Raw genomic sequence first — 26,991 nt, 5'->3', positions numbered from 1 at the left:
ATACTGTAGTTGCTGGTGATATGCTGTCATACAGTATTTAAAATGCTTTGTGTACTTAAAACCACATTGACAGCCCAGCATCCTGCTACCTAATGGCTGCAAATAAGCTTGGGATAGGTTAGGGAGGAGATGCCTGTGTTACTAGAAATGGTTTAGTTGGTATAACAGGTATGGGCCAGAAGCACACTAGGGGTGAGGGCCTACAGCTTATATCAAAGTCATATAAATTTCTTGTAAATCTGAATAATTACTAACAATCTGCGATTTGGATATAGCTTCAAGCCAGAGAATTCCATTTGCATTAGTCAACTTAGATGGCAACTTAATATCTGCTTAAGTGCTACATGGTTACAAATTTTGAAGTATCAGTGTGACTGGCCTAACTCTCACTGGATAGGTACAGTCTAAAATACATTTATTGGGAACGCGGTTTTGATTGGTCCAACTTTTCTGAGAGTGGTTATATGTCATGAATTTTAGTGATTAAGTATTTTGCCTGAGAACTCTGCCTATGTATTCATGTAAGGAATCTTACAACACCAGGTTATAGTCCAACAGTTTTATTTGAAAATTAAATAAAACTGTTGGACTATAACCTGGTGTTGTAAGATTCCTTACATTTGTACACCCCAGTCCATCACCGGCATCTCCACATCATATGTATTCATGGGTTGCCTTATATTGAGAGACCAGTCCTTGATATGTGACTGCAACAGGGATGCAGTGAAATAGTTGTGCCATATGTTAGAATCCAACCTGCAGCCAACCTTCACCACAGGGACCACACTGCCAAAATTCAGACACGGTCACCACACCTCATGAACTTTTATGCCTCAAGATCATTCCAAACACCACAGGGCATGTCAGCAACATCAGTCAATCTGTAGCCCACAGATGCATCTGCTGATCACTGATGTTTTGCGTGCCAGGGAAAATCTTCATCACCTTGCCCTGGAAAACTGCCAGCAGAATGACAGTATTGCAACTTTTTTCCATCACAGGATTCCCCAAAACCCAGGGTGTTGATGGCACTCATTTGGCTATCCAGCCCCTTATACATAATCCCATAGCTTCATGAACCACAGGAGCTTCCACTCCATCAGTGTGCAGGTGGTCAGTGACCAGCAATACAGATCCTGCAGATCAATGTCCACTTCCCAGCCAAGTCATGACACCTTCAATTTAAGACAGTGTTGGCCTATGTATTAGCCACTAGTCACATGTGGCCAATTGGGAACCCAGATGTGTCAAATTGCATTTCTGATTAGCAAATAAAAATTAAGTAATAGACACCGTCGTTGGGCATGTGATCTCAATGCTCACATTCACATGGCACATGCATTTAACTGTTGTGTGTGTGTGTTGGTAAAATAGTAAGATGAAAACCAGTGTGTGGGTGCTTTTTGATTGATATGAGTTACTGAATGGTGATAGATGTTTGTTAAGCAAATATACATGTGAAGTACATTAACTTTTATGGTGTGAGTGTTTGTAAAGAGGTTGCCACTAAAATTTGTGCATGTGGCTAAAACGGTGCTGCCGTAGCCACACTTGTGGCCAGTCAGCGATTTCTATTGGACAACACTGTTTTAAGTCACGTCTACTTCATAGGGAAGGCAGGCAGCAAGACTACTCTCTTCAGCCTCTAGTTCATGATACCACTGAGGCAGCCACGAACTGCAGCTGAGTGAAGATACAACAAGGTCCATGCAATTGAAGTAGCACTACAGGTGCCTGGATGGATCAGGCGTGTCTTATATTAAAGTTCCACCAGGGTCTCAATGATTATCGGTGTCTACTGCATACTCCACAAGTCTGCCATCCACAGAGATCTTACAATGGAGCAGGTGGAGAAGGAGGAAACCCACCCACAGTCAATGGCAGAGCAAAACCTTGGCACCGAGCCAGTAAATATCCCTACTGAAACAGAATTACATACTAGACTCTCAGCGAAGAACTTCATCGAAATGCCATAATCTGTCAATGCACTAAGAGTAGATGTACGATGCAATGGTCCGATACATGTTCACCAATATTGTCCTCCACATTAAATCGATTACCTGTGGATGTAAATCCTTTGATCTGCTGCTACCTTGTTTTGCACCATCAGAAGAAAACTCTCCAGACAAGTAGGCTGGATGGTCTGGATGTGGCACTGCCAAGAGAAAGCAACCTTATCTGTGCCTGTTCCAGTCATGCCCCTGTTGCTGGCCGCTCCTTCAACATGCAAAGTGATTTGTGTGGGAAAAGAACTCAGTCCTACAATGAGGGCAGTGAATCCAGCAAAATAGCTCTTTGCATTGGACCTCCAGCATGATGGCAGATAGGAAAGCTGGTTAGATTGGAGTCAAGGCCTCCCTACCAGCAATGTGAGCAATCAAGAAAGATTGTCCTACTGGGCAACGGTCCTGGGGGACTCCAATGTAGATGCCCTAAGGTTGCCATGCACTCTATGATGGGCTGTATTTCAGATAAGCAGTCAGACACAACTGCACTGATGTAGGTACTGGACTCTTCTACCTTTGCCACCACACCTTATGGAGTGTGTGGCCCACTCTCTAACAGAAAAAATATTAGTGCTCATACAATATCTTTTTTTTAAATGCAGGTCCCATGAGGTCCAAATCATAGGGCTGTGGAGCCAAGGAAGGATGTGAATGGTTCCCCCCACCCCCAGCCAGCAGGTTCCTGCTCACTCATGATTCACTTAGTGCATGCTACTCAAACTGAGGACACAGTGTCTGACTGCAGTGGGAAGCTTCCCAATGGTTAGTGGTTAATGGAGAAGCAGCACGACCTAAAGACTGTCACCCAAGCTTTCTTAGCCACTCCCAGAAACATGTCCATGGTAGTGGCACCTTCTGGAATGGACCCACTGACAATTCGGATTGACCAATCTGACAGAGGACAATTGTCTTACATCTTCAAGCAGAGCCATTTAGGGAAAAAACAGAATGTTACCAGTGTGTGTGTATTTCTAAAGCTCCCTTTTCCTGATGGTAGTAACTTGCCAAAATTCAGGGTCCCACTAGTGGATGTGAGGGCACTATAATCGTAAATTATCTGCAAATCATTTGCAAAGAAGATACTTTACTTAAGACATCACACTCAGAAAATAATTTGCATTTTATAATCCGTAATCTTTTTCGTACCATCTTCCATAGAGTGCTGCAGTCACAAGTCCTGCTGACATCCTCCTCTTAGTCATGTAAAAAATATTCTTATCCCACCCTCTGGTATCTGCACGATAAAGTTTCATCTCAGTAGCTAGTATTTCTGTATAAATATGGTATGTGCTGAAATTCCCCCACAACTTAAAGTCTATGATGTCTGAGGCAGTTGTAACACTTTCTCCACAGGAGTCATAGCTAGAGCCTGCACACTTCACCAAGGCACACACCTGCAGGTAGTAGGTGCCATGTACTGTGTGAAGCCCGTCAAAGGCTCCTAAAGCATACAGATTACTGGTTGCGTAGCCACGTTGGTAGGCTACATGGCAACAGAGGGTGTTGGAACAGACTTGCCGGTTACCTTCCATGCCTGTCACAGAGATAAAAGTATAATTATCATACATCATCAAAGCATTGAAGATACTACCAGGACCATCCATGTGGGACACTGGTGAACTTATTAACGGGCTAATTTGTTCCTGCTTTACTCTCCCCTTCTGCAGCTGAAGGACAGAAGGTTTATTGTAAATGTTACTCTTAAGAAATGCTGATGTCATCTGAGACTTAGACAGTTCCAGGCTGTGGACTTTGCTGGGTGTAATTATAGGAACCTCAGTCACAAGAAGTTTTCCTTTGCTGCTCTCCATGTTGTAGTAATAGAGGGAAACTGAAGGAGTGTAGATGCCACTTCCTGTCATATTCTTTTCAGGATGATGCTGATTGGCTGCAAGAAGATTGATACTGAATGCTGTTGCAAATGCTTGCTGAAACTCTATTGCAGACAAGAGTGGGAGCTGGTTCATCCAGGCTGTGGGAAATACAATTTGTTTCACACCATAATTCTCAATCAAGCTTACTGCTGGCTCATAGAACAATATATCAAAGCAAGTAAAGATGCCAAACCTTCCGGCAAAAGGTGTATTAAAGATGACGTGCTCCACTGCCTTAGGTGTATTGAAAGCAACTTCAAAGTACAGGTTCTGTTTCTGGTATTTAGCTATTAGAGCACCTTCAGCATCAAAAACCACATCTGTATTAAACTGATATCTTCCATCTGGTGGACACCAAGAATCATTATGCTCACAGGTCTGCTTCTCCCCCATGTTTGCTATCAAGTACATATTGCTGTTACTTGCCATACAGCTCAGCTGATAAAGGACCTACAATGAAACAGATATGAAAATATTACCAAATTTTGTAATGAATGTACATTTTATTTCAATAGAGGATTAAAGAACAAGGAACCATTTTATGCCCTACTCTGCAAAAAATTAAGGTGTTTCCCTGAGGAAAGAGGGGGAAAGGAAAAGTGGAGCAGTTAGACACAGTCCCCAGTTTAGAATGGCACTTTCTGATGTTCTTTCTGATGTGGTACGGAAAAAATTAGCGGAAACCCAATCATGTTATTTCTAAATTGCTGCACTTGTTTGCTGTTATTTTGCTTTATTTATAGTCTAAAATTCTGTAGAATAACTCCAGAGAAACAGTAGCCAGTGAACAATTGCTTAATCATGTGCAACTTCATATAGAAAAAAACTGAGATACTGGTGGTAAAAATTGCAGTGTTAAAACTGGATTTCAGATTAACCCATAAATGGACCTAGTTAAGATGGCGAAACAATAATGCACATCTGCACAAATTATGTACAACAGTAACTGCTTTAAAAATATTTTTAAAATTTAGCCCTGTGCCAGTCTTCCATCTTGAAGCTGAGCCAGTGAATGAAGCTGTGCAATGAAGCTGTTCTCATCCTGTTACAATCTGACCCTATTTCCGTAACAATGCACTGAAGAAGTGCAGACAGAATCTGCAAACAGAATTCTATTGTACAACTCCACTTTCATAAAATCAGCAGTATATGAATGCAAGTACTTTTGTTAAACATTAGCGGGTTAATCTGTCATTATTTTTGTTAGAAGTAATGGCAGATGGATTTTAATGTGGCTAAATGTGAGATAATGCACAGTAGAAAATAAAATATGAAACAGAAACCCAATGAAATGGTAAGTGGATGCTACTGACAATTCACCAAAAACAGCCAGTCAATATGAAGCATATAATCAAGTACCTGGTAGATCTTCAAGGCATTAAAATAGAAGTTAAAACAAGTCATCTAAACTTTATATGGATCATTGGCGAGATTAGGCTTGGAACTTTTTTATACCATTCTTCAGGATGTGGACATTGCTGGCAATTATTGCCCATCCTAATTTCCATTGAAGGCATACAAGGCATAATTCCCCAATTCCCTGCTCCCAGTGGGGAGCCATGCTTGCAGGGAACAATTTTTTTTATTCGTTCATGGGATGTGGGTGTCGCTGGCGAGGCCGACATTTATTGCCCATCCCTAATTGCCCTTGGGAAGGTGGTGGTGAGCCGTCTTCTTGAACCGCTGCAGTCCATGTGGTGAAGGTTCTCCCACAGTGCTGTTAGGTAGAGAGTTCCAGGATTTTGACCCAGCGACGATGAAGGAACAGCGATATATTTCCAAGTCGGGATGGTGTGTGACTTGGAGGGGAACATGCAGGTGGTGTTGTTCCCATGTGCCTGCTGCTCTTATCCTTCTAGGTGGTAGAAGTCGCGGGTTTGGGAGGTGCTGTTGAAGAAGCCTTGGCGAGTTGCTGCAGTGCATCCTGTGGATGGTACACACTGCAGCCACTGTGCGCCAGTGGCTTCAGTGTGTACCATCTGCAGCAACTCGCCCAGGCTTCTTCGACAGCACCTCCCAAACCCGCGACCTCTACCACCTAGAAGGACAAGGGCAGAAGTCACATGGGAACAACACCACCTGCATGTTCCCCTTAAAGGCACACACCATCCCGACTTGGAAATATATCGCTGTTCCTTCATTGTCGCTGGGTGAAAATCCTGGAACACTCTACCTAACAGCACTGTGGGAGAACCTTCACCACATGGACTGCAGTGGTTCAAGAAGACGGCTCACCACCACCTTCTCAAGGGCAATTAGGGATGGGCAATAAATGTCGGCCTCGCCAGCGACGTCCACAACCCATGAACGAATAAAAAAAAATGGTGGTGAAGGGAGTGAATGTTTAGGGTGGTGGATGGGGTGCCAATCAAGCGGGCTGCTTTGTCCTTGATGGTGTCGAGCTTCTTGAGTGTTGTTGGAGCTGCACTCATCCGGGCAAGTGGAGAGTATTCCATCACACTCCTGACTTGTGCCTTGTAGATGGTGGAAAGGCTTTGGGGAGTCAGGAGGTGAGTCACTCGCCGCAGAATACCCAGCCTCTCACCTGCTCTTGTAGCCACAGTATTTATGTGGTTGGTCCAGTTAAGTTTCTGGTCAATGGTGACCCCCAGGATTTTGATGGTGGCGGATTCGGCGATGGTAATGCCGTTGAATGTCAAGGGGAGGTGGTTGGACTCTCTCTTGTTGGAGATGGTCATTGCCTGCCACTTGTCTGGCACGAATGTTACTTGTCATTATCGGCCCAAGCCTGGATGTTGTCCAAGTCTTGCTGCATGCGGGCACGGACTGCTTCATTATCTGAGGGGTTGTGAATATAACTGAACACTGTGCAATCATCAGCAAACATCCCCGTTTCTGACCTTATGATGGAAGGAAGGTCATTGATGAAGCAGCTGAAGATGATTGGGCCTCGGACACTGCCCTGAGGAACTCCTGCAGCAATGCCCTGGGGCTGAGATGATTGGCCTCCAACAACCACTACCATCTTCCTTTGTGCTAGGTATGACTCCAGCCACTGGAGAGTTTTCCCCCTGATTCCCATTGACTTCAATTTTACTGGGGCTCCTTGGTGCCACACTCGGTCAAATGCTGCCTTGATGTCATGGGTTGGGGAATCAGGACTATCATGTTGCAGTGCTATTTCCTAACTGCTATTCCAGCAAGTGCAATACCTCGCTGGGAGCAGAGAATCACCCCCATAGTTAATGCCACCGATTTATAATTTTCAAGGTAAAAAATTGATGGATTCATGGAGTGAAATCCCCCAAAACCCTAGTAAAATCCCACAGAATCCTGTAATTCTATGTATTAAAATCAGAGTATGATTTATTCATTCACCATAAATCAACAGCCCTAATCATAAATACGGAATTGTGTAATGGAACCCCCAAAATATAGGTAAAATCCCAGAATCCTATTAAATGGAACAGAATTTGATTTCTTCAATCACTATAAATCAGTAGCCTTGTGTATTATGTTGCTTTAGGCATCCTAACTTCAAAAGGCATTCAAAATGGATTGGAAAGTTCAAAGAGGAATGACAGGATTGCTTCCAGGACTCAGAGCTGAAACTGATAGGCAAGTAATTGGTTAGGAATGAGATTGAAAGTCAAAAGCTTGAGCAACATTGATAAAAAAGCAAACGTTAGAAACCTAAAATAAAAACAGAAATGATGGGAAGTGCACAACAGGTTAGTCAAAATCTGAAAAAGAGAAGGTTAACTTTTTGGGAGCTGACCCTTCGTTAGTTTGGCTGAATGACCTTTCTTATGTCAGTGCCCTGGCATTGTTATTCCAATAAACAAAATATATGGGGTATTTTTACAAAATCGCTCTCACAGTGAAAAGCCCCGCCCGCCTTGAGTGCATTTTGGGAATTTCTGTCCATCAAAAGGAATGGATGGAAATTTACGGAGGGCACACAACTAAACTCCCAATATACACTCCCAGTGGACAAGCCTCCATGCTAGGAGTGTGATTTTGTCAGCCCACCCCATCAAACTCAAAACCATGAAAAAAATCCAAACGTCAATCATTTATACGCAAACACAGATCTATAAGGAATGTGCTGTAAAATTTAAAGAAATTTACAAAGTGAAACCAATGCAGTATTACAGTCAGTAAGCGTCCTCTTTTTGCAAAGTATTCTGGGTGAGCTGGCATCAATGTTGACTAAATGCATATATTTAAGAGTTCCAAAGTAGATACAAGACTTTCTAGGATGCAACAAGATACTTAAATTAATTGAAAACATTGTGCAGCTCCTACCTCTGTATTATTAAATGCTGTTGGATGCAGACAGGGATTCCATTTAACAACAGTAGGATCTGGAATAGGCTCCAAATATGGAAGAATAGAATCTCTGTTGAAGTCAAAGCCATAGAGACCATCCTCTGGAAATACAATTATCTTAGCTCCCTGAAGCATAGAACAAAAAGAATAATTTGAAGCATTAGCATGATCACAATTATAAACAAAGCCCTAAAATATAAATCATACAACTGTAGTGATCTGTTTGTCAGAACAGTGCTAATGCAGTACTTATTGGCAGGATAGTGTTAATGCAGTACTTATTGGCAGGATAGTGTTAATGCAGTACTTATTGGCAGGATAGTGTTAATGCAGTACTTATTGGCAGGATAGTGTTAATGCAGTAATTATTGACAGGATAGTGTTAATGCAGTACGTATTGGCAGGATAGTGTTAACGCAGTAATTATTGGCAGGATAGTGTTAATGCATAGAGTCATAGAGTTAGAGTCATAGAGTTATACAGCACGGATAGAGGCCCTTCGGCCCATCGTGTCCGCGCCGGCCATCAGCCCTGTCTACTCTAATCCCATATTCCAGCATTTGGTCCGTAGCCTTGTATGCTATGGCATTTCAAGTGCTCATCCAAATGCTTCTTGAATGTTGTGAGGGTTCCTGCCTCCACAACCCTTTCAGACAGTGAGTTCCAGACTCCAACCACCCTCTGGGTGAAAAAGTTCTTTCTCAAATCCCCTCTAAACCTCCCGCCTTTTACCTTGAATCTATGTCCCCTTGTTATAGAACCCTCAACGAAGGGAAAAAGCTCCTTAGTATCCATCCTATCTGTGCCCCTCATAATTTTGTACACCTCAATCATGTCCCCCCTCAGCCTCCTCTGCTCCAAGGAAAACAAACCCAATCTTCCCAGTCTCTCTTCATAGCTGAAGCGCTCCAGCCCTGGTAACATCCTGGTGAATCTCCTCTGCACCCTCTCCAAAGCGATCACATCCTTCCTGTAGTGTGGCGACCAGAACTGCACACAGTACTCCAGCTGTGGCCTAACCAGTGTTTTATACAGCTCCATCATAACCTCCTTGCTCTTATATTCTATGCCTCGGCTAATAAAGGCAAGTATCCCATATGCCTTCTTTACCACCTTATCTACCTGTTCCGCCGCCTTCAGGGATCTGTGAACTTGCACACCAAGATCCCTCTGACCCTCTGTCTTGCCTAGGGTCCTCCCATTCATTGTGTATTCCCTTGCCTTGTTAGTCCCTCCAAAGTGCATCACCTCGCACTTTTCCGGGTTAAATTCCATTTGCCACTGTTCCGCCCATCTAACCAACCCATCTATATCGTCCTGCAGACTGAGGCTATCCTCCTCGCTATTTACCACCCTACCAATCTTTGTATCATCAGCGAACTTACTGATCATACCTTTTACATTCATATCCAAGTCATTAATGTAGACCACAAACAGCAAGGGACCCAGCACCGATCCCTGTGGTACCCCACTGGCCACAGGCTTCCAGTCACAAAAACAACCTTCGACCATCACCCTCTGCCTTCTGCCACTAAGCCAGTTTTGTATCCAAAGTGCCAAGGCACCCTGGATTCCATGGGCTCGTACCTTCTTGACCAGTCTCCTGTGGGGGACTTTATCGAAGGCCTTACTGAAATCCATGTATACCACATCCACTGCGTTACCCTCATCCACACGCCTAGTCACCCCCTCAAAAAATTCAATCAAATTAGTCAGACATGATCTTCCCTTGAAAAAGCCATGTTGACTATCCCTGATTAATCCTTGCTTCTCCAAGTGGAGACTAATTTTGTCCTTCAGAATTTTTTCCAATAACTTTCCTACCACTGATGTTAGGCTCACTGGCCTGTAGTTCCCCGGTTTTTCCCTACTCCCCTTCTTGAATAATGGTATTACATTAGCGGTTCTCCAGTCCTCTGGCACATCCCCTGTGGCCAGAGAGGTTCTGAATATATGTGTCAGAGCCCCCGCAATCTCCTCCTTTGCCTCACACAGTAGCCTGGGATACATTTCGTCCGGGCCTGGGGATTTATCCATTTTTAGGCCTGCTAAAACCGCCAATACCTCCTCCCGCTCGATGTTAATATGTTCGAGTATATCACAGTCCCCCTGCCGTATTTCTATGTCTACATCGTCCTTCTCCATAGTGAAAACAGATGCAAAAAATTCATTTAGAACCTCTCCTACATCTGCCGGCTCCACACACAGATTGCCATTTTTGTCCCTAATGGGCCCTATTTTTTCCTTAGTCATCCTCTTACCCTTAATATACTTATAAAACATCTTAGGATTTTCCTTTATTTTGCTCGCCAGTGTTATTTCATGGCCCCTCCTTGATCTCCTAATTTCTTTTTTAAGTATCCCCCTGCACTTTTTGTACTCCTCTAGGGCTTCCTCCGTCTTTAGCCTTTTGTATCTGCCAAAAGCCCTCCTTTTTTTCCTAATCCATTCTCGTATATCCCCTGACATCCAAGGTTCCCTGGAGTTCTTGGAACCACCCTTGACCTTTACGGGAACATGTTGCCATTGTATGGTCTCAATCTCCCTTCTGAAAGACTCCCATTGCTCCGATGCGGATTTTCCTACAAGCAGCTGATCCCAGTCCATTTTGACCAGATCCTGCCTTATCCTATTAAAATCGGCCTTCCCCCAATTTAGAACCTTTATTTCCGGCCCCTCCCTGTCCTTTTCCATGACCACCTTAAATCTCACCGAATTATGGTCACTGTCACCAAAGTGCTCACCTACTAGCACTTCTTCCACTTGGCCGGCCACATTCCCTAGAATTAGGTCCAGTACCGCCCCCTCTCTTGTAGGACTTTCTACATGCTGGCTCAAAAAGCTCTCCTGGATGCACGTTAAGAATTTTGTACCCTCTAAGCCTTTTACACTCTGAGTATCCCAGTTAATATTGGGGAAGTGTTAATGCAGTAATTATTGGCAGGATAGTGTAAATGTTGTACTTATTGGCAGGATAGTGTTAATGCAGTACTTATTGGCAGGATAGTGTTAACGCAGTAATTATTGGCAGGATAGTGTTAATGCAGTAATTATTGGCAGGATAGTGTTAATGCAGTAATTATTGGCAGGATAGTGTAAATGTTGTACTTATTGGCAGGATAGTGTTAATGCAGTAATTATTGGCAGGATAGTGTTAATGCAGTAATTATTGGCAGGATAGTGTAAATGTTGTAATTATTGGCAGGATAGTGTTAATGCAGTGATTATTGGCAGGATAGTGTTAATGCAGTAATTATTGACAGGATAGTGTTAATGATATACTGCGCTTGCAAGGCCTTTGCCAAACTTCCAACTACTATAACCAACATCATTACAACTGTGACATGCTAAGTGATAAGTCAATATGAGGCAGTTAAAGGCCATGTGTGTGGCCAAGGATGGGGGCCAAATTAAATTCCAAACTGAAAATAGGCCATTTGTGGTGTGGATTGGCCTGTCCCTTAAAAAAAGGGGCAAAACATTATTTTGAATATGTAGCCTATTATTGTGGATCTTAGCACTAATTTCCTCTCTCCACTGATTCAGAAGGTCATAGGTTCAAGCCCAACTCCAGAGACGTCAGCACATAATCAAGGTAAAAACTTCAGTTCAGTACTCAAGAAGAGTTGCTGTGTCAGAATAAGACACTAACCTGAGGCCCCATTTGTCCTCTCAGGTGGATGAAAAAGATTCCATGTCGCTATTCAAAGAAGAGCAGGGGAGTTCTCCTGGTGTCATGGCAATTTAATCCCTCACCCAACAAGACGACTAGACTCATAAGCCACAATTTTGCTTAAAGCAGCAGACTGAAGTTTAAAGGGAGCTTGCCCATCTCGTAGTGCAGAACAGGTTCACATTGATCGTTAGGGCACTATTGGGGGCATCCACATTCCCAATATGCAGCAAAACCAAAGTTTACATGAAATACAAAGGGGAAGTCTCGCCCTATAAAAAGTCCTTATTATATCTTTGTCAATTTTTTTGCTACAAACTTGAGTTTATTTTCCTAACCCTGATGTGATCTGGTTATAATTCAGCCGCATTTTACTCCAAACTCCAACTCCAAACTTGGCAAAAGAACCAAAGGTGACATGAGGAAAAACTTTTTTACGCAGTGAGTGGTTAGGATCTGGAATACGCTGCCCGAGGTGGTGATGGAGGCAGATTCAATCATGGCTTTCAAAAGGGAACTGGATAAGTACTTGAAAGGAAAAAATTTGCAGGGCTACAGGGATAGGGCAGGGGATTGGGACTAGCTGGATTGCTCTTCCATAGAGCGGGCACAGACTCAATGGGCCGAAAGGCCTTCTTCCATGCTGTAACCTTCCTATGATTCTAAATGATTTTTTTATTCGTTCATGTGATGTGCGTCGCTGGCAAGGCCAGCATTTATTGCCCATCCCTAATTGCCCATGAACCGCTGCAGTCCGTGTGGTGAATATTCTCCCACAGTGCTGTTAGGTAGGGAGTTCCAGGATTTTGACCCAGCGACGATGAAGGAACGGCGTTATATTTCCAAGTCGGGATGATGTGTGACTTGGAGGGGAACGTGCAGGTGGTGTTGTTCCCATGTGCCTGCTGTCCTTGTCCTTCTAGGTGGTAGAGGTCGCGGGTTTGGGAGGTGCTGTCGGAGAAGCCTTGGCGAGTTGCTGCAGCGCTTCCCGTAGATGGTACACACTGCAGCCACAGTGCGCCGGTGGTGAAGGGAGTGAATGTTTAAGGTGGTGGATGGGGTGCCAATCAAGCGGGCTGCTTTGTCATAGGAACATAGGAGCCATTCAGCCTCTCGTGCCTGCTCCGCCATTTGATAAGATCATGGCTGATCTGCGATCTAGCTCCATATACCTGCCTTTGGCCCATATTCCTTAATACCTTTGATTGCCAAAAAGCTATCTATCTCAGATTTAAATTTAGCAATTGAGCAAGTATCAATTGCCGTTTGCGGAAGAGAGTTCCAAACTTCTACCACCCTTTGTGTGTAGAAATGTTTTCTAATCTCACTCCTGAAAGGTCTGGCTCTAATTTTTAGACTGTGCCCCCTACTCCTAGAATCCCCAACCAGCGGAAATAGTTTCTCTCTATCCACCCCATTCGTTCCCCTTAATATCTTATAAACTTCGATCAGATCACCCCTTAACCTTCTAAACTCCAGAGAACACAACCCCAATTTGTGTAATCTCTCCTCGTAACTTAATCCTTGAAGTCCGGGTATCATTCTAGTAAACCTACGCTGCACTCCCTCCAAGGCCAATATGTCCTTCCGAAGGTGCGGTGCCCAGAACTGCTCACAGTACTCCAGGTGCGGTCTAACCAGGGTTTTGTATAGCTGCAGCATAACTTCTGCCCCCTTGTACTCTAGTCCTCTAGATATAAAGGCCAGCATTCCATTAGCCTTGTTGATTATTTTCTGCACCTGTTCATGACACTTCAATGATCTATGTACCTGAACCCCCAAGTCCCTTTGGAAATCCATTGTTATTAACTTTTTACCATTTAGAAAGTACCCTGTTCTATCCTTTTTTGATCCAAAGTGGATGACCTCACATTTGTCTCCATCTGCCACAGTTTTGCCCATTCACCTAATCTATCAATATACCTTTGTAATTTTATGTTTCCATCTACACTGTTTACAATGCCACCAATCTTTGTGTCATCGGCAAACTTAGATATGAGACTTTCTATGCCTTCATCTAAGTCGTTAATAAATATTGTGAATAATCGAGGCCCCAAGACTGATCCCTGCGGGACTACACTAGTCACATCCTGCCAAGGTGAATACTTACCCATTATCCCTACTCTCTGTCACCTTTCGCTCAGCTAATTTCCTAACCAAGTCCGTACTTTTCCCTCGATTCCATGGGTTTCTATCTTAGCTAACAGTCTCTTATGTGGGATCTTATCAAATGCCTTCTGGAAGTCCATATAAATAACATCCATTGATATTCCCCTGTCCACTACTTTAGTCACCTCTTCAAAAAAATCAATCAGGTTTGTCAGGCACGACCTATCTTTTACAAATCCATGCTGGCTCTCCCTGATTAACTGAAAATTCTTGAGGTGTTCAGTCACCCTATCCTTAATTATAGACTCCAGCATTTTCCCCACAACAGATGTTAGGCTAACTGGTCTATAATCCCCTAGTTTCCCTCTCTCTCCTTTCTTAAAAAGCAGAATGACATGTGCAATTTTCCAATCTAGAGGGACAGTTCCTGAATCTAGAGAACTTTGAAAGATTATAGTTAGGGTATCTGCAATGCGCTCACCCACTTCCTTTAAAACCCTGGGATGGAAACCATCTGGTCCTGGGAATTTGTCACTGTTTAGTGCTATTATTTTCTTCATTAATGTTGCTTTACTTATGTTAATTTTATCGAGGCCCTGTCCCCGATTCAATATTAGTTTTCTTGGGATTTCCGGCATGCTATCCTCTTTTTCTACTGTAAATACTGACGCAAAGTAATTATTCAACATATCTGCCATTTCCCCATTGTCAATGACAATATCCCCACTTTCAGTTTTTAAGGGGCCAACACTGCTCCTGACCACCCTCTTTTTCCTAATATAACTATAAAAGTTCTTCGTATTGGTTTTGATATCCCTTGCAAGTTTCTTTTCATACTCTCTTTTTGTAGCTCTTACTATCTGTTTTGTGACCCTTTGTTGATCTTTGTATCTTTCCCATTCGCCAGGATCTGTGCCATTTTTTGCCTTTTTGTATGCCCTTTCCTTATGTCTTATACTGTCCCTTACCTCTTTAGTTGTCCATGGCTGTTTTTTTTGGCAAGTAGAGTTCTTGCCCCTCAGGGGTATAAACCGGTTCTGTATCTCGTTAAATGTTTCTTTAAACATTTCCCACTGATCATCAGTCGTTTTACCCATTAACAGATTTGCCCAGTTTACTGTGGACAGTCTCTGTCTCATCCCATTGAAGTCAGCCTTACCCAAGTCTAGAATCTTAGCAGCTGATTCACTTTTTTCCCTTTCAAACACTACATTGAACTCGATCATGTTTTGATCGCTATTGGATAGATGTTCACGCACAGTTAAGCTGTTAACTAAATCTGGTTCATTACTCATTACTAAATCTAGTATGGCTTGCCCCCTTGTTGCCTCTAGGACATACTGCTGTCGATGGTGTCGAGCTTATTGAGTGTTGTTGCAGCTGCTCTCATCCAGGCAAGTGGAAAGTATTCCATCACACTCCTGACTTGTGCCTTGGATATGGCGGAAAGACTTTGGGGAGTCAGGAGGTGAGTCACTTGCTGCAGAATACCCAGCCTCTGACCTGCTCTTGTAGCCACAGTATTTATGTGGCTGGTCCAGTTAAGTTTCTAGTCAATGATGACCCCCAGGTTTTTGATGGTGGGGGATTTGGCGATAGTAATGCCATTAAATGTCATGGAGAGGTGGTTAGACTTTCTCCGGTTGGAGATGGTCATTGCCTGGCACCTGTCTGGTGCGAATGTTACTTGCCACTTATCAGCCCAAGCCTGGATGTTGTCCAAGTTTTGCTGCATGCGGGCACGGACTGCTTCATTATCTGAGGGGTTGCGAATGTAACTGAACACTGTGCATTCATCAGCAAACATCCCCATTTCTGACCTTACGATGGAGGGAAGGTCACTGATGAAGCAGCTGAAGATGATTGGGCCTCGTACACTGCCCTGAGGAACTCCTGCCGCAATGCCCTGGGGCTGAGATGATTGGCCTCCAACAACCACTACCATTTTCCTTTGTTCTAGGTATGACTCCAGCCACCATCAACATCCTGGGGGTCACCATTGACCAGAAACTCAACTGGACCAGCCACATAAATACTGTGGCTACAAGAGCAGGTCAGAGGCTGGGCATTCTGCGGCGAGTGACCCACCTCCTGACTCCCCAAAGCCTTTCCACCATCTACAAGGCAGAAGTCAGGAGTGTGATGGAATGCACTCCACTTGCAGCTCCAACAACACTCATTAAGCTCGACACCATCCAGGACAAAGCAGCCCGCTTGATTGGCACCCCATCCACCACTCTAAATATTCACTCCCTTCACCACCGGCGCACAGTGGTTGCAGTGTTGTACCATCCACAGGATGTGCTGCAGCAACTCGCCAAGGCTTCTCCGACAGCACCTCCCAAACCCGCGACCTCTACCACCTAGAAGGACAAGGGCAGCAGGCACATGGGAACAACACCACCTGCATGTTCCCCTCTAAGTCACACACCATCCCGACTTGGAAAAATACCGCTGTTCCTTTGTTGTCGCTGGGTCAAAATCCTGGAACTCCTTACCTATCGGCATTGTGGGAGAACCTTCACCACATGAACTGCAGCAGTTCAAGAAGGCGCCTCACCTCCACCTTCTCAAGGGCAATTAGGGATGCGTAACAAATTCTGGCCTTGGCAGCGACGCCCACGTCCCATGAATGAATTTTAAAATGGGTCGACTGGGCTTGGTTTGCCTTTGTCGTCTTGTGTTGTAATGCCGGGTGGTCCGTCCAGTTTTATTCTTATTGTGACTTTTTGTAGCAAGAACTGTACAACTGAGTGGCTTGCTGGGTCATTTCAGAGGGCGATTAAGAATCAACCACATTGTGGGTCTGGAGTCATATATCGGCCAGACCAGGTAAGGACAGCACATTCCCTCCTTAAAGGACGTGATGTGGAGATGCCGGTGATGGACTGGGGTTGACAATTGTAAACAATTTTACAACACCAAGTTATAGTCCAACAAATTTATTTTAAATTCCACAAGCTTTCGGAGGCTTCCTCCTTCCTCAGGTGAACGGTGTGGAACAGTGTTGGACTATAACTTGGTGTGGTAAAATTGTTTACAATTCCTTAAAGGACATTAGTGAACCAGATGGGTTTTTACAACAATCCTGTAGTTGCATGGCCACCATTACTGATACTAGTCTTTTTTTAAATTCCAGATTTAATTTAATTGAATTGAATTTAAATTCCCCAGCTGCCGTGGTGGGATTTGAACTCATGACACTAGATTACTAGTCCAGTAACATCACCACTGTCACTGTAACCGTGTAAATAATGGTAGATAAAGCTGATTTGAGGAAGCGCTGAAGTTGCTTTACCAGGTCGGACGCTCGATTGACTTGCTCTCGGTAGGTGTCCAGGTTTTCCCTCATGTGTCTCAGTGCCGCCTGGCGAGTGGGAGGGATCTCCGGCCTTGGATTCAGCACCGCTTTGTGTTCATAGACCGCCGCGGTGTAAACATCCAGTGCGTCCACCGGGACAGCACAGCACGGCCACACCAACAACAGCCACTTCAAGCAAAACGTCTCCATAACTGAAGCCAGATGTCTCGATGCAACTGCAGACGGCAGCACCGGACTTTGGACAGTTAACGTCAAATGCTTATTCAGCAAGAGATGTTGATGGACACTGGTCTTGTACACAGTATAACAGCCGGACACCATTTCAACCAACTGCTGTCGCTGACTTGTACACGAACTTTCGATGCTCTTTACTGCACCATTTAGCTTACTTATTCTTGTCTCTGCAGCGTTTCAAGTCATCGTGAAGTTCAAAGTGTGTCAGCCTCACTAATGAAAATATTTGTATCTGTTTGCAGCAGTTGCAGCAAGGTCTTTTTATTCTGTTTATCAGCTAAAATAAATTTGTAAAACAGTCAGAATGATATGTATGGACATCATAACCACGTGGTTTAACTGCCCAACATCATGGAACAGGAGCAAAAAATAAAATGGTCATTAATTTTTAATTATTTACTTTTCTATACCAGTACCGTATAAAACATACAATAGCTGGCTGCTAGTCAATTTTAGAAAACAAAACAGGATTACAATAAGATTATTTTTAAATTGAGAAACTGGGCTCAAGGTTCACGGCCAGTCGTGCAAGACAGCACTAAAGTTGGAGAATCAGAGATGGGGAAGTAATACAGTAAATTGGTGAAGCTAAATGTGAGTTTTAAAAGGCCATAGAATGTAGGATGAAATGAAGGACTGAGGGAGTTCATACATGCCAACCCACAAAACTTAGAAAGGCTGACAGACTAGTTTCAAAACAGCTGACAAAGCCCCCAAAAAAGCTGCCAACTCAAAAAACAATATATAACTGAAAACTATCCTAAAGGCCTGTGAGCAGGGGTCCTGCCTCAGTGTGAATGCACAAGTCAAATTCCTTTTTATTCCATTCCATTTCAGGATATTTATAAATGTTTTGAGATCACATTCCACAATTTAGCTTGTTTTTCATTGAAAACTGAAATCCAATGGCCGCACATATGATATATGAAAAAAAGTAGTTACAATGGAAGTGTAGTGGGACAGGAACTTGACATAACTTAAACTGAGTTATAACCATAGCTGCCAATTGTCTACTTCTTGTACGAACATTAGTTTTTCCCGTCCCCAGTCACACTATCAACACAATGACTGGGAAAACAGCTCTTTATGAGCCTGGTTGTAGTCACCCTGAGCCACAATGCATTTTCGGGTGGCTTCAGGCAGCCATGAAATTAGCCATTTTTCCAGGCCCCTGGCCAACAACACAAACAGGCCCAGATAAAGCTGACTGTCCATATGAAACTGGATGATTGATAACTATGCAAAATAATATATCAAATTGAACTTAGTCTCAATTTAATTTGATAGTGTAAACCTTCACATTAAAAACTTAAGAAGGATCTTGTACTTATATTTGGATTTCCTGATACTTATGAAAAAAGAGCACTTTTGTTCTCCCTTAATTGAGAGGGGCTGCCTATCAGTGAGAAAATGAGAAAGGACATATATTACAAACTGAAAATTTTAAAAATGATGTACTATGACTTTCAAAGTATAAAGAAATCACATTTATTTTATACAGCTTTCCATAACCGATATGATACAAATCAGATCGTAGATTGTGGAAACAGTCTTCCATACTAGCATTCACTGAAAATAATTTTTATCAGGCATATTTATCAGAGCCAATTTAGAATCCTTTGATCAATCACACAAAAAGTTTGGTCTGCATCAAACAAAGGCATTTCAGTACCTTCAACTAAGACATTAGTATCAATGGTTGGTCGATGACCCCTTTAATCTATTCTATCAAGCCATTCTGTTGTACTAAACTTTCCATACTAATAAAAACCAACTAAGTCTAAATGACACCAGCCCTTTGTGTTTGCTGCCTTCTGTTTATACGCAGCTTTGCGACATGTGTACAGTACATTAACTCTAGGAACTGTGCTTTACAGCTAGCTGATGGTGTTCCTGATCTTAAACTTAAAGAGGAGGAGAGGCAATGAAGGACAATCAGATGATGGAGGTAGTGGTGGAGAATTTGCTATTTAAAGTCAGTGCTGCGGACACTAGCTAACATTCCAGATTTATGTTGTTGGTAGAACAGTTACCAAATCTGTAAAAACTCAAGCGAAAGGGAAACTCAAGCCTCGAGTGACTAAGGAAGTAATTAGAAAATGATCCAAGATGGTGACATGGATTGTTCGAAGTGTGCTGTCTGCCAGTCAGTGAGCAAAATGCAGCATTTTAAAACATCCCTCAAACCTCATTCTAACTTCCTCAGCTTGTAAACAATTTTACAACACCAAGTTATAGTCCAACAAATTTATTTTAAATTCCACAAGCTTTCAGAGGCTTCCTCCTTTGTCAGGTGAACGGTATGGAAATGCCGTTCACCTGAGGAAGGAGGAAGCCTCCGAAAGCTTGTGGAATTTAAAATAAAATTGCTGGACTATAACTTGGTGTTGTAAAATTGTTTACAATTGTCAACCCCAGTCCATCACCGGCATCTCCACATCATACCTCAGCTTGTGCAGTAAAGACTGCATGAGCAATGTTGATAAAAAGCTTTTGGTGTACAGTGCAGTTTTTAAACCCAACAAGCTAACTGACTGTCATTGAACATATCTACCCTCTTTTTTTTTTACAATTTTACCTCATTAATGGGAGCAGTACTCAACTATTTCAACCAGCCCTAAATTAACTGTTTTTTCTTTCCTGCACAAACAGGATGAATGGGGGTTGGAAGCGTCATTTATCTGCATGAAAAGCATGTTAATGGGTAAAACGACAGACGATCAGTGGGAGTTGTTCAAAAAAGAATTTAACGTGATACAGAACCAGTTTATACCCCTAAGGGGCAAAAGCTCTACTTGCCTAAAAAAACAGCCATGGACAATATAAAAAAAGAAAAAGCATATAAAAATGCAAAAAATAGCACAGACCCTGGCGACTGGGAGAGATACAAAGAATGGCAAAGGGTGACAAAACAGATAGTAAGAGCTACAAAAAGGGAGTAGGAAAAGAAACTTGCAAGGAATATCAAAATCAACACAAAATTTTTTTACAGTTACATTAGGAAAAAGAGGGTGGTCAAGAGCAATGTGGGCCCTTTAAAAACTGATAATGGTGATATTGTAAATGAAAATAAGGAAATGGCGGACATGTTAAATAATTACTTTGCGTCAGTATTTACAGTAGAGGAAGAGGATAGCATGCCGGACACCCCAAGGAAACTAATTTTGAATCAGGGACGTGGACTCACCATAATTAATGAAAGCAAATTAACAGTAATGAAGAAAATAATGGCACTAAAGAGTGACAAATTCCCAGGACCAGATGGTTTCCATCCCAGGATTTTAAAGGAAGTAGGTGAGAACATTGCAGATGCCCTAACTATAATCTTCCAAAGTTCTCTCGCTTCAGGAACCGTTCCTTTAGATTGAAAAATTGCACAGGTCACTCCACTATTTAAGAAAGGTGAGAGAGGGAAACCAGGGAATTATAGACCAGTTAGCCTAACATCTGTTATCGGGAAATTACTAGAGTCTATAATTAGGGATTGAGTGACCGAACACCTTGAAAATTTTCAGCTGGTCAGAGAGAGCCAGCATGGATTTCATGCCTGATGAAATTTTTCGAAGAGGTGACTAATGTAGTGGACTGGGGAATGTCTATGGATGTTGTTTATATGGACTTCCAGAAGGCATTCGATAAAGTCCCTCATAAGAGACTGTTAGCTAAAGTTGAAGCTCATAGAATTGAGGGTAAATTATTGACCTGGTTAGGAATTTGGCTGAGCAGTAAGAGACAGAGAGTAGGGATAATGGGAAGGTACTCAAATTGTCAGGATGTGACTAGTGGGTCCTTAACTATTCACTGTATTTATTAATGCAAATAAGATGGGATAGAGAGCCACATGTCCAAGTTTGCCGATGACACAAAGATAGGCAGCATTGTAAACAGTGTAGTTGGAAGCATAAAATTACAGAGAGATATTAATAGATTAAATGAATGGGCAAAACTGTGGTAAATGGATTTCAATGTAGGCAAGTGTGAGGTCATCCACTTTGGGCCTAAAAAGGAAAGATCAGAGTACTTTCTAAATGGGAAAAGCTTGAAACAATGAAGGTCCAAAGAGACTTAGGGGTCCATGTACATAGATCATTAAAATATCATGGACAGGTACAGAAAATAATCAGAAAGGCTAATGGAATGCTGGCCTTTATATCTAGAGGACTAGAATACAAGGGGGTAGAAGTTATACTACATCCATACAAAGCCCTGGGTTAGACCACACCTGGAGTACTGTGTTCAGTTCTGGGCGCCACATCTTAGGAAGGATATATTGGTCTTGGAGAGAGTGCAGTGTAGATTTACTAGAATGAACTCTGGACTCCAAGGGTTAAATTACAAGGAGAGATTACACAAACTAGGGTTGTATTCCTGGGATTTAGAAGATTAAGGGGTGATTTGATTGAAGTTTTCAAGATATTATGGGGAACTGATAGGGTAGATAGAAAGAAACTATTTCTGCTGGTTGGGGAGTCTATGACTAAGGGACATAGTCTAAAAATTAGAGCCAGGACATTCAGGAGTGAAGTTAGGAAACACTTCTACATGCAAAAGGTGGTAGAAGTTTGGAACTCTCTTCCGCAAATGGCAGTTGATGCTAGCTCAATTATTAATTTTAAATCTGAGATTGATAGATTTCTGTGAACCAAAGGTATTGAGGGATATGGGGCTAAGGCGGTTATATGGAGTTAGGTCACAGATCAGCCATGACCTCATTGAAAGATGGAACAGGCTCAAGGGGCTAAATGGCCTACTCCAGTTCCTAAGTTCCTATGGGCGGCAACTATGAGGCTTCCAATTTGTGATTAATTAAGAGGTTAATTAGGCAGGAAATTAAAATTCTAAGGGACCCTAATAAATTTGAACATGAGGATGAATAGGATATAACACATCTATATTATTTAAAATCTTGCATTTCCTGTCCACAAAGCTTACTTCCATTTGTTATGATTTTTGGTAATGCTTTTTATGTGAATATTTAACATTGCAAACATAATGGCATTTCTTCCTGTAAATAGTTGCCTGTCATGGTTTGTTGAGAAACCAAATTAATCACTAAAAATTCTTTTTGAAAAATTGTTTGTACAAACTGGTGTACTCTTACCACCGCCCCACTACCCCCCGCCACCCCATCTTGCTCTCAGGCCCATGCTCTCCCTTCTTCTTAGTACTGACAAACACCCAGGGGCATGATTTTGACCCGGAGCCAGGAAAGGTGCGGGGTGGGGGGGGGGGGTTGTCGAATTGCAGATGGAAAACCTGGAAGTATGGGTTTCCAGGGACATCCTTACGATTTTGATGTAAGGACGTCTTTTTTTTTGTCGGTTTGCCATCCGACAGGGCGGCCAGATTGACAGGCTGGTCTCAGTCGGATGGGAGAGCAACCAGGGAGAGGACGTGAAAAGGTAAGTCTTCAGTTAAGTCTTTGATTGTATGGATGGGGTGACATGCCGGGCATGGGTGGGCATGGGGCATGGTTGGGCACAGGGGCATGGGTGGTCCTGGGGCATGGGTGGGCACGGGGGCCACAGGTGGGCAAGGGGGCATTGGTGGGCAAGGGGGCACAGGGGTCACGGGAGGAGAGTCAGTCATGGGGGGAGAGTCAGTCATGGGGGGAGGAATCGGGGGTCAGTCACAAGGTGGGGGGTGTTGGGATCGGGGGTCATCACAGGGGTCCGCGATCATTGGCTATTGGGATGGGGGTTATCGCGGTTGTCCGCGATCGTTGGGGGTCGGGATCAGAGATCAGGGGCGGGTCCGTGATCGTTGGGAGGGGGCTCGGAGATTGGGGGGGTCTGCAATCGTTGGGGTAGGGTTGTTGGGCCTGGGCGAAGCACTCCTGCTCCTCTGGGCCCACAATCTGTGCCAGAAAGGCACTTACCTGCAGTTTCGAGCCTTCTCTCCTTTCATGTGACGTGAAAGAGAAGGCCCAGGAATCCCGGCCCTTAAAGGTTGAAATTGCAAATCCTGAAAAAATGGAGGTCCACAGCCTCCTTGAAAGGTTTTAGTCACTAACCCGCCTCTCGTCCCGCGTCAGTGAAAACCAGAAATGGGCGGGTTGGGGGTGGGTCTGAAATCGTTGTGATTTTCAGTGCCCCGCCCCCACTCCATCCATTTTTCACTGTTAAACTTCTGCCCCAGGAATCCAACAGTGAGCCAAACTGCTCTTTCAAAACCTTTCTTTCAAATCTCAGATGTCACCTCCACAGTGAGGTCAGACCAAAGGATTACCGCCTCGCTCCCCCACCCCCCCTACCCGTGCTATCACACTGCAGCAGCCCTGCCACTGTGCTAGTTGTCTCATTGATCACCATAGGAGTAAATTTACAACTTTGCACTCTTGGTCTGGAGACAGAGGCTTCTTCATTTTAACCTATTTAACTATCTTGTAAAATAAATTCAGGGGACTCTTTGCCTTCCAAAAAATTCCTCTAAAATGAATGGATGGAAAATTATTGTGGTTGTGCATCCAAATTCCCAATAAACAGGCCTGATGAGCATAGCTCCATGGCAGGAGCACAAATTCATTAAATTACCCCTCACATCTAAACAGTGTGAGGCAGTGATAAATAAAAGTATTTTAATTATCTGGGTTATATAGCTACACCAGTTGAGTTCAAATCCCCAGAAGTCATGCTACAGCACTCTTGTCAAGCTGTATTGTGCACGGTCTGTTTTCCACAATATGGTGAGGCCATCCAGCCCCCAGAGGCAGTACAGATGAGATCAATGAGGCTGATTCCCGACTTCAGAGAAGGAAGAGCTATGATGAATAACTTGATAAGTTAGGGCTCTTCAACTTCAAAAAAAGACATCTCAAAGCAGGCATTATAGAGGTATAGAAGCTAGTTAAGGAAGAGAAAACGTAAACCTACAATACTTTCAAATACACCAGGGGAACAAGACAAGAGGGCACAGGTTCAGATGTGATGGGCAAATTTAGGATATATGCCAGAAACTATTACATTAATAACTAATATATAATCATAGAAGATGACTAATAGCTGGAATGGACTCCCAGGAAGAATGGTTGATGCTAGTATATTGAGTCATGAGAAACAACTTGATGCTACAACTGGAAGATGGTAGGGTTATTGTTCTGGAAGGATGAAATGAATCAAATGGGCTGAAAATCTTTCTTCATCCAAATCTATTTCTGTGAAATGAATTCAGGGGAATCTTTAACTCCGAAAAAACCGTTCTGTACACACGTGTAATTGAGAAATGTTCTTAAGTTCAGGTCAATAGCAATTCAATCTATAAGAATTGGAAGGTAAATTTAGACAGGATCTGTTTAAATAGGCAGATTGGTGGGTGCATGGAAGGGCTGGGATATCTGCATAACTGCTATCACAGTGGTAGCCTGCAGTTACTATAACCAAATTAATGTCAGTACTGCTTAATTAGCACACCCATCAAAGCTTCCAAGCATTCAGACTTTCTTCATTATGCTTCTCAACTATCCGATTTTAATTGGAATATCCTGACATCAAACAGTGCAGCTGAGAAAAGTGCTGTGCAAAACTCCCATAATGAAAAGTCAACTGATTTGCTAGTTTTACAGAAAAACAACTCAATTCCAGCCTATCAACACATTAAAAGTTGCGAGGTACGTTCTTCATATTCTGACCTACTGTTTGAAGTGGTAGCTATGTTTGTACTTCCGGCCTAACTGAATTATAATTGTTGCTTCAAAGAAGACTAGAATAGAATTGCATAAAATGTAAGACGTGTTAAGTTTAGAAAAAGTGTACTGTAGGCACACACTTCTGAAAATGATTTATTCTCATCTGAATTTAGGGGATCTCAGTTTTCTTTGAATGGTCGCTAGAGAAAATTGCATCCCATAAATTCAAATAAAAATAAAAACTGTTGTTTAAATATTTATTTTAATCAACACAATATAAAAATATTCCAGGCTTACAATATAACAATTACATTTTCATAAGAAATGGTTCCATAATTCAAGTTATAAAACTGGATAGTTAATCGAATTTCATTATTTTAATAGAGTTTTGAATTATAATGACGTTTTTTTTAAATCCATATTTATACTTTGTTAACAATCTTAGTTCTCCATAACTTAATTAGGAACACATGCTCTAAATATAACATTTGTCTAAAAAGGCAGTTAGATTAAATTCTGAGATTTTCAAAGTCTTATGTTGCTGTTGGTCTGGGTATCTGAAAATGGCATATTGTCTGTGATTGGTGAGTCATACAGTCATTCATATATTGGCGAGTATGTTTGTGAGTGGGATGGAGAGGGTGTATAAATTGGAGCAATTCTACATATTGCAGATCAGAGACAGCAGTAAGGGCTTCGCTTCTACACAACTTTCAATCTCCTAGACAGGTAAGAACAACAAACAGTACCCTACACAGTGATCGGGAAATCTGCTGCTGTCATTTTTATACTGCATATATCTTTCTTTTCTTTTCATTCATTCTTTGTATCAATGCCTATTACCTTGTCTTCAATTTTCTATGTACACACATCCAACTTTTATATCTGTCTCATTCTGCCAATATACAAACGCAATGTAGAATCTAATGTGAAATATTTATTACTGTTGCTATCTTCTTTAATTTATTTGTATTTATCCATCTTCATAGAATACTGCATATATTTGTTCATTTGTATTCTGCTTTGCACTGTGGCAAATGTTTCACTTTGTTTCAATTTGCTTTATTTCTACCTTATCAGTTCAGTTCTAACTGGTATATATCATAAATCTGTAAAAGTATGTATGTAATATTCCCCATTCACGCTGGGGAATATTATTGTCTAGAATATGCTATTTATTTGAATAACTTATTCATCACCTATTTTCATCCACTGCGTTGCACGTCTAGAATTGATCTATTGCAATTTGGATGGAATTTCTCAGCACTAATACTTAAAAGAAAGATATTTTTTGTACTTTAGGATGAAAAATATTCAGCTCATCATTATCTTTGCAACCATCTTTCTGCTGGTATGTGTGACCCCCAAGCCAGTCTTCAGCAAAGGTGGATGGAAGTCTTTAGAAAAACCACAAAACAGGGACCTGGTAAGTAATCAGTAACCCTGGAGTGTCTGGATGAAAATGCAACTTTACTCAGATCAGCTTTCATTTGAATAAGAGTGCATGAGAAAGGAAGCATTGCTTAAGATCTTCTAGTTGAGGATAGAAACAGGATAGAATATGGTGTTAGTGTTATTACCCAATTTTATTTTTCCTAATCTCATTATAACCATAATGTGAAAGGGTTATAAATTATTCTCCTTCTGATGCCTTCGAATCAGCATTTCTTATACAATTTATATGCACAACAGCAGATTTTAATATTCAAAAGCGATACTTTTATATTCTCTTCAATTGTATTTGTGGAGCCTTCAGTACTGACAATATGATAAATATGACAATATTACAAAGTACAGGTAAGAGCAGCTTATTTTCTAAGGATTTTTAACAAATGAAGAATTAAATAAATCACACC

The 26,991-nt window shown here is 42.3% G+C and overlaps 1 protein-coding gene across 1 annotated transcript; it reads right to left on the bottom strand.

Moving 5' to 3' along the window:
* Positions 1–590: 590 nt before the first annotated feature.
* Positions 591–17,466, bottom strand: btd (biotinidase). Its single transcript, XM_068005875.1, has 3 exons — positions 17,254–17,466; positions 8,150–8,299; positions 591–4,330 (listed from the first exon to the last, which is right to left on the bottom strand). The coding sequence occupies exons 1-3, from the start codon at positions 17,464–17,466 to the stop codon at positions 3,128–3,130; spliced, it is 1,566 nt and encodes a 521-aa protein (XP_067861976.1). The 3' UTR covers positions 591–3,127.
* Between the last annotated feature and the right edge of the window lie 9,525 nt (positions 17,467–26,991).

This window comes from Heptranchias perlo, chromosome 2, assembly GCF_035084215.1.
Source record: "Heptranchias perlo isolate sHepPer1 chromosome 2, sHepPer1.hap1, whole genome shotgun sequence".
Taxonomy (NCBI): Eukaryota; Metazoa; Chordata; class Chondrichthyes; order Hexanchiformes; family Hexanchidae; genus Heptranchias; species Heptranchias perlo.
The sequence above is the reverse complement of the archived record's forward strand: the minus strand, read 5'-3'. Positions and strand labels throughout refer to the sequence as shown.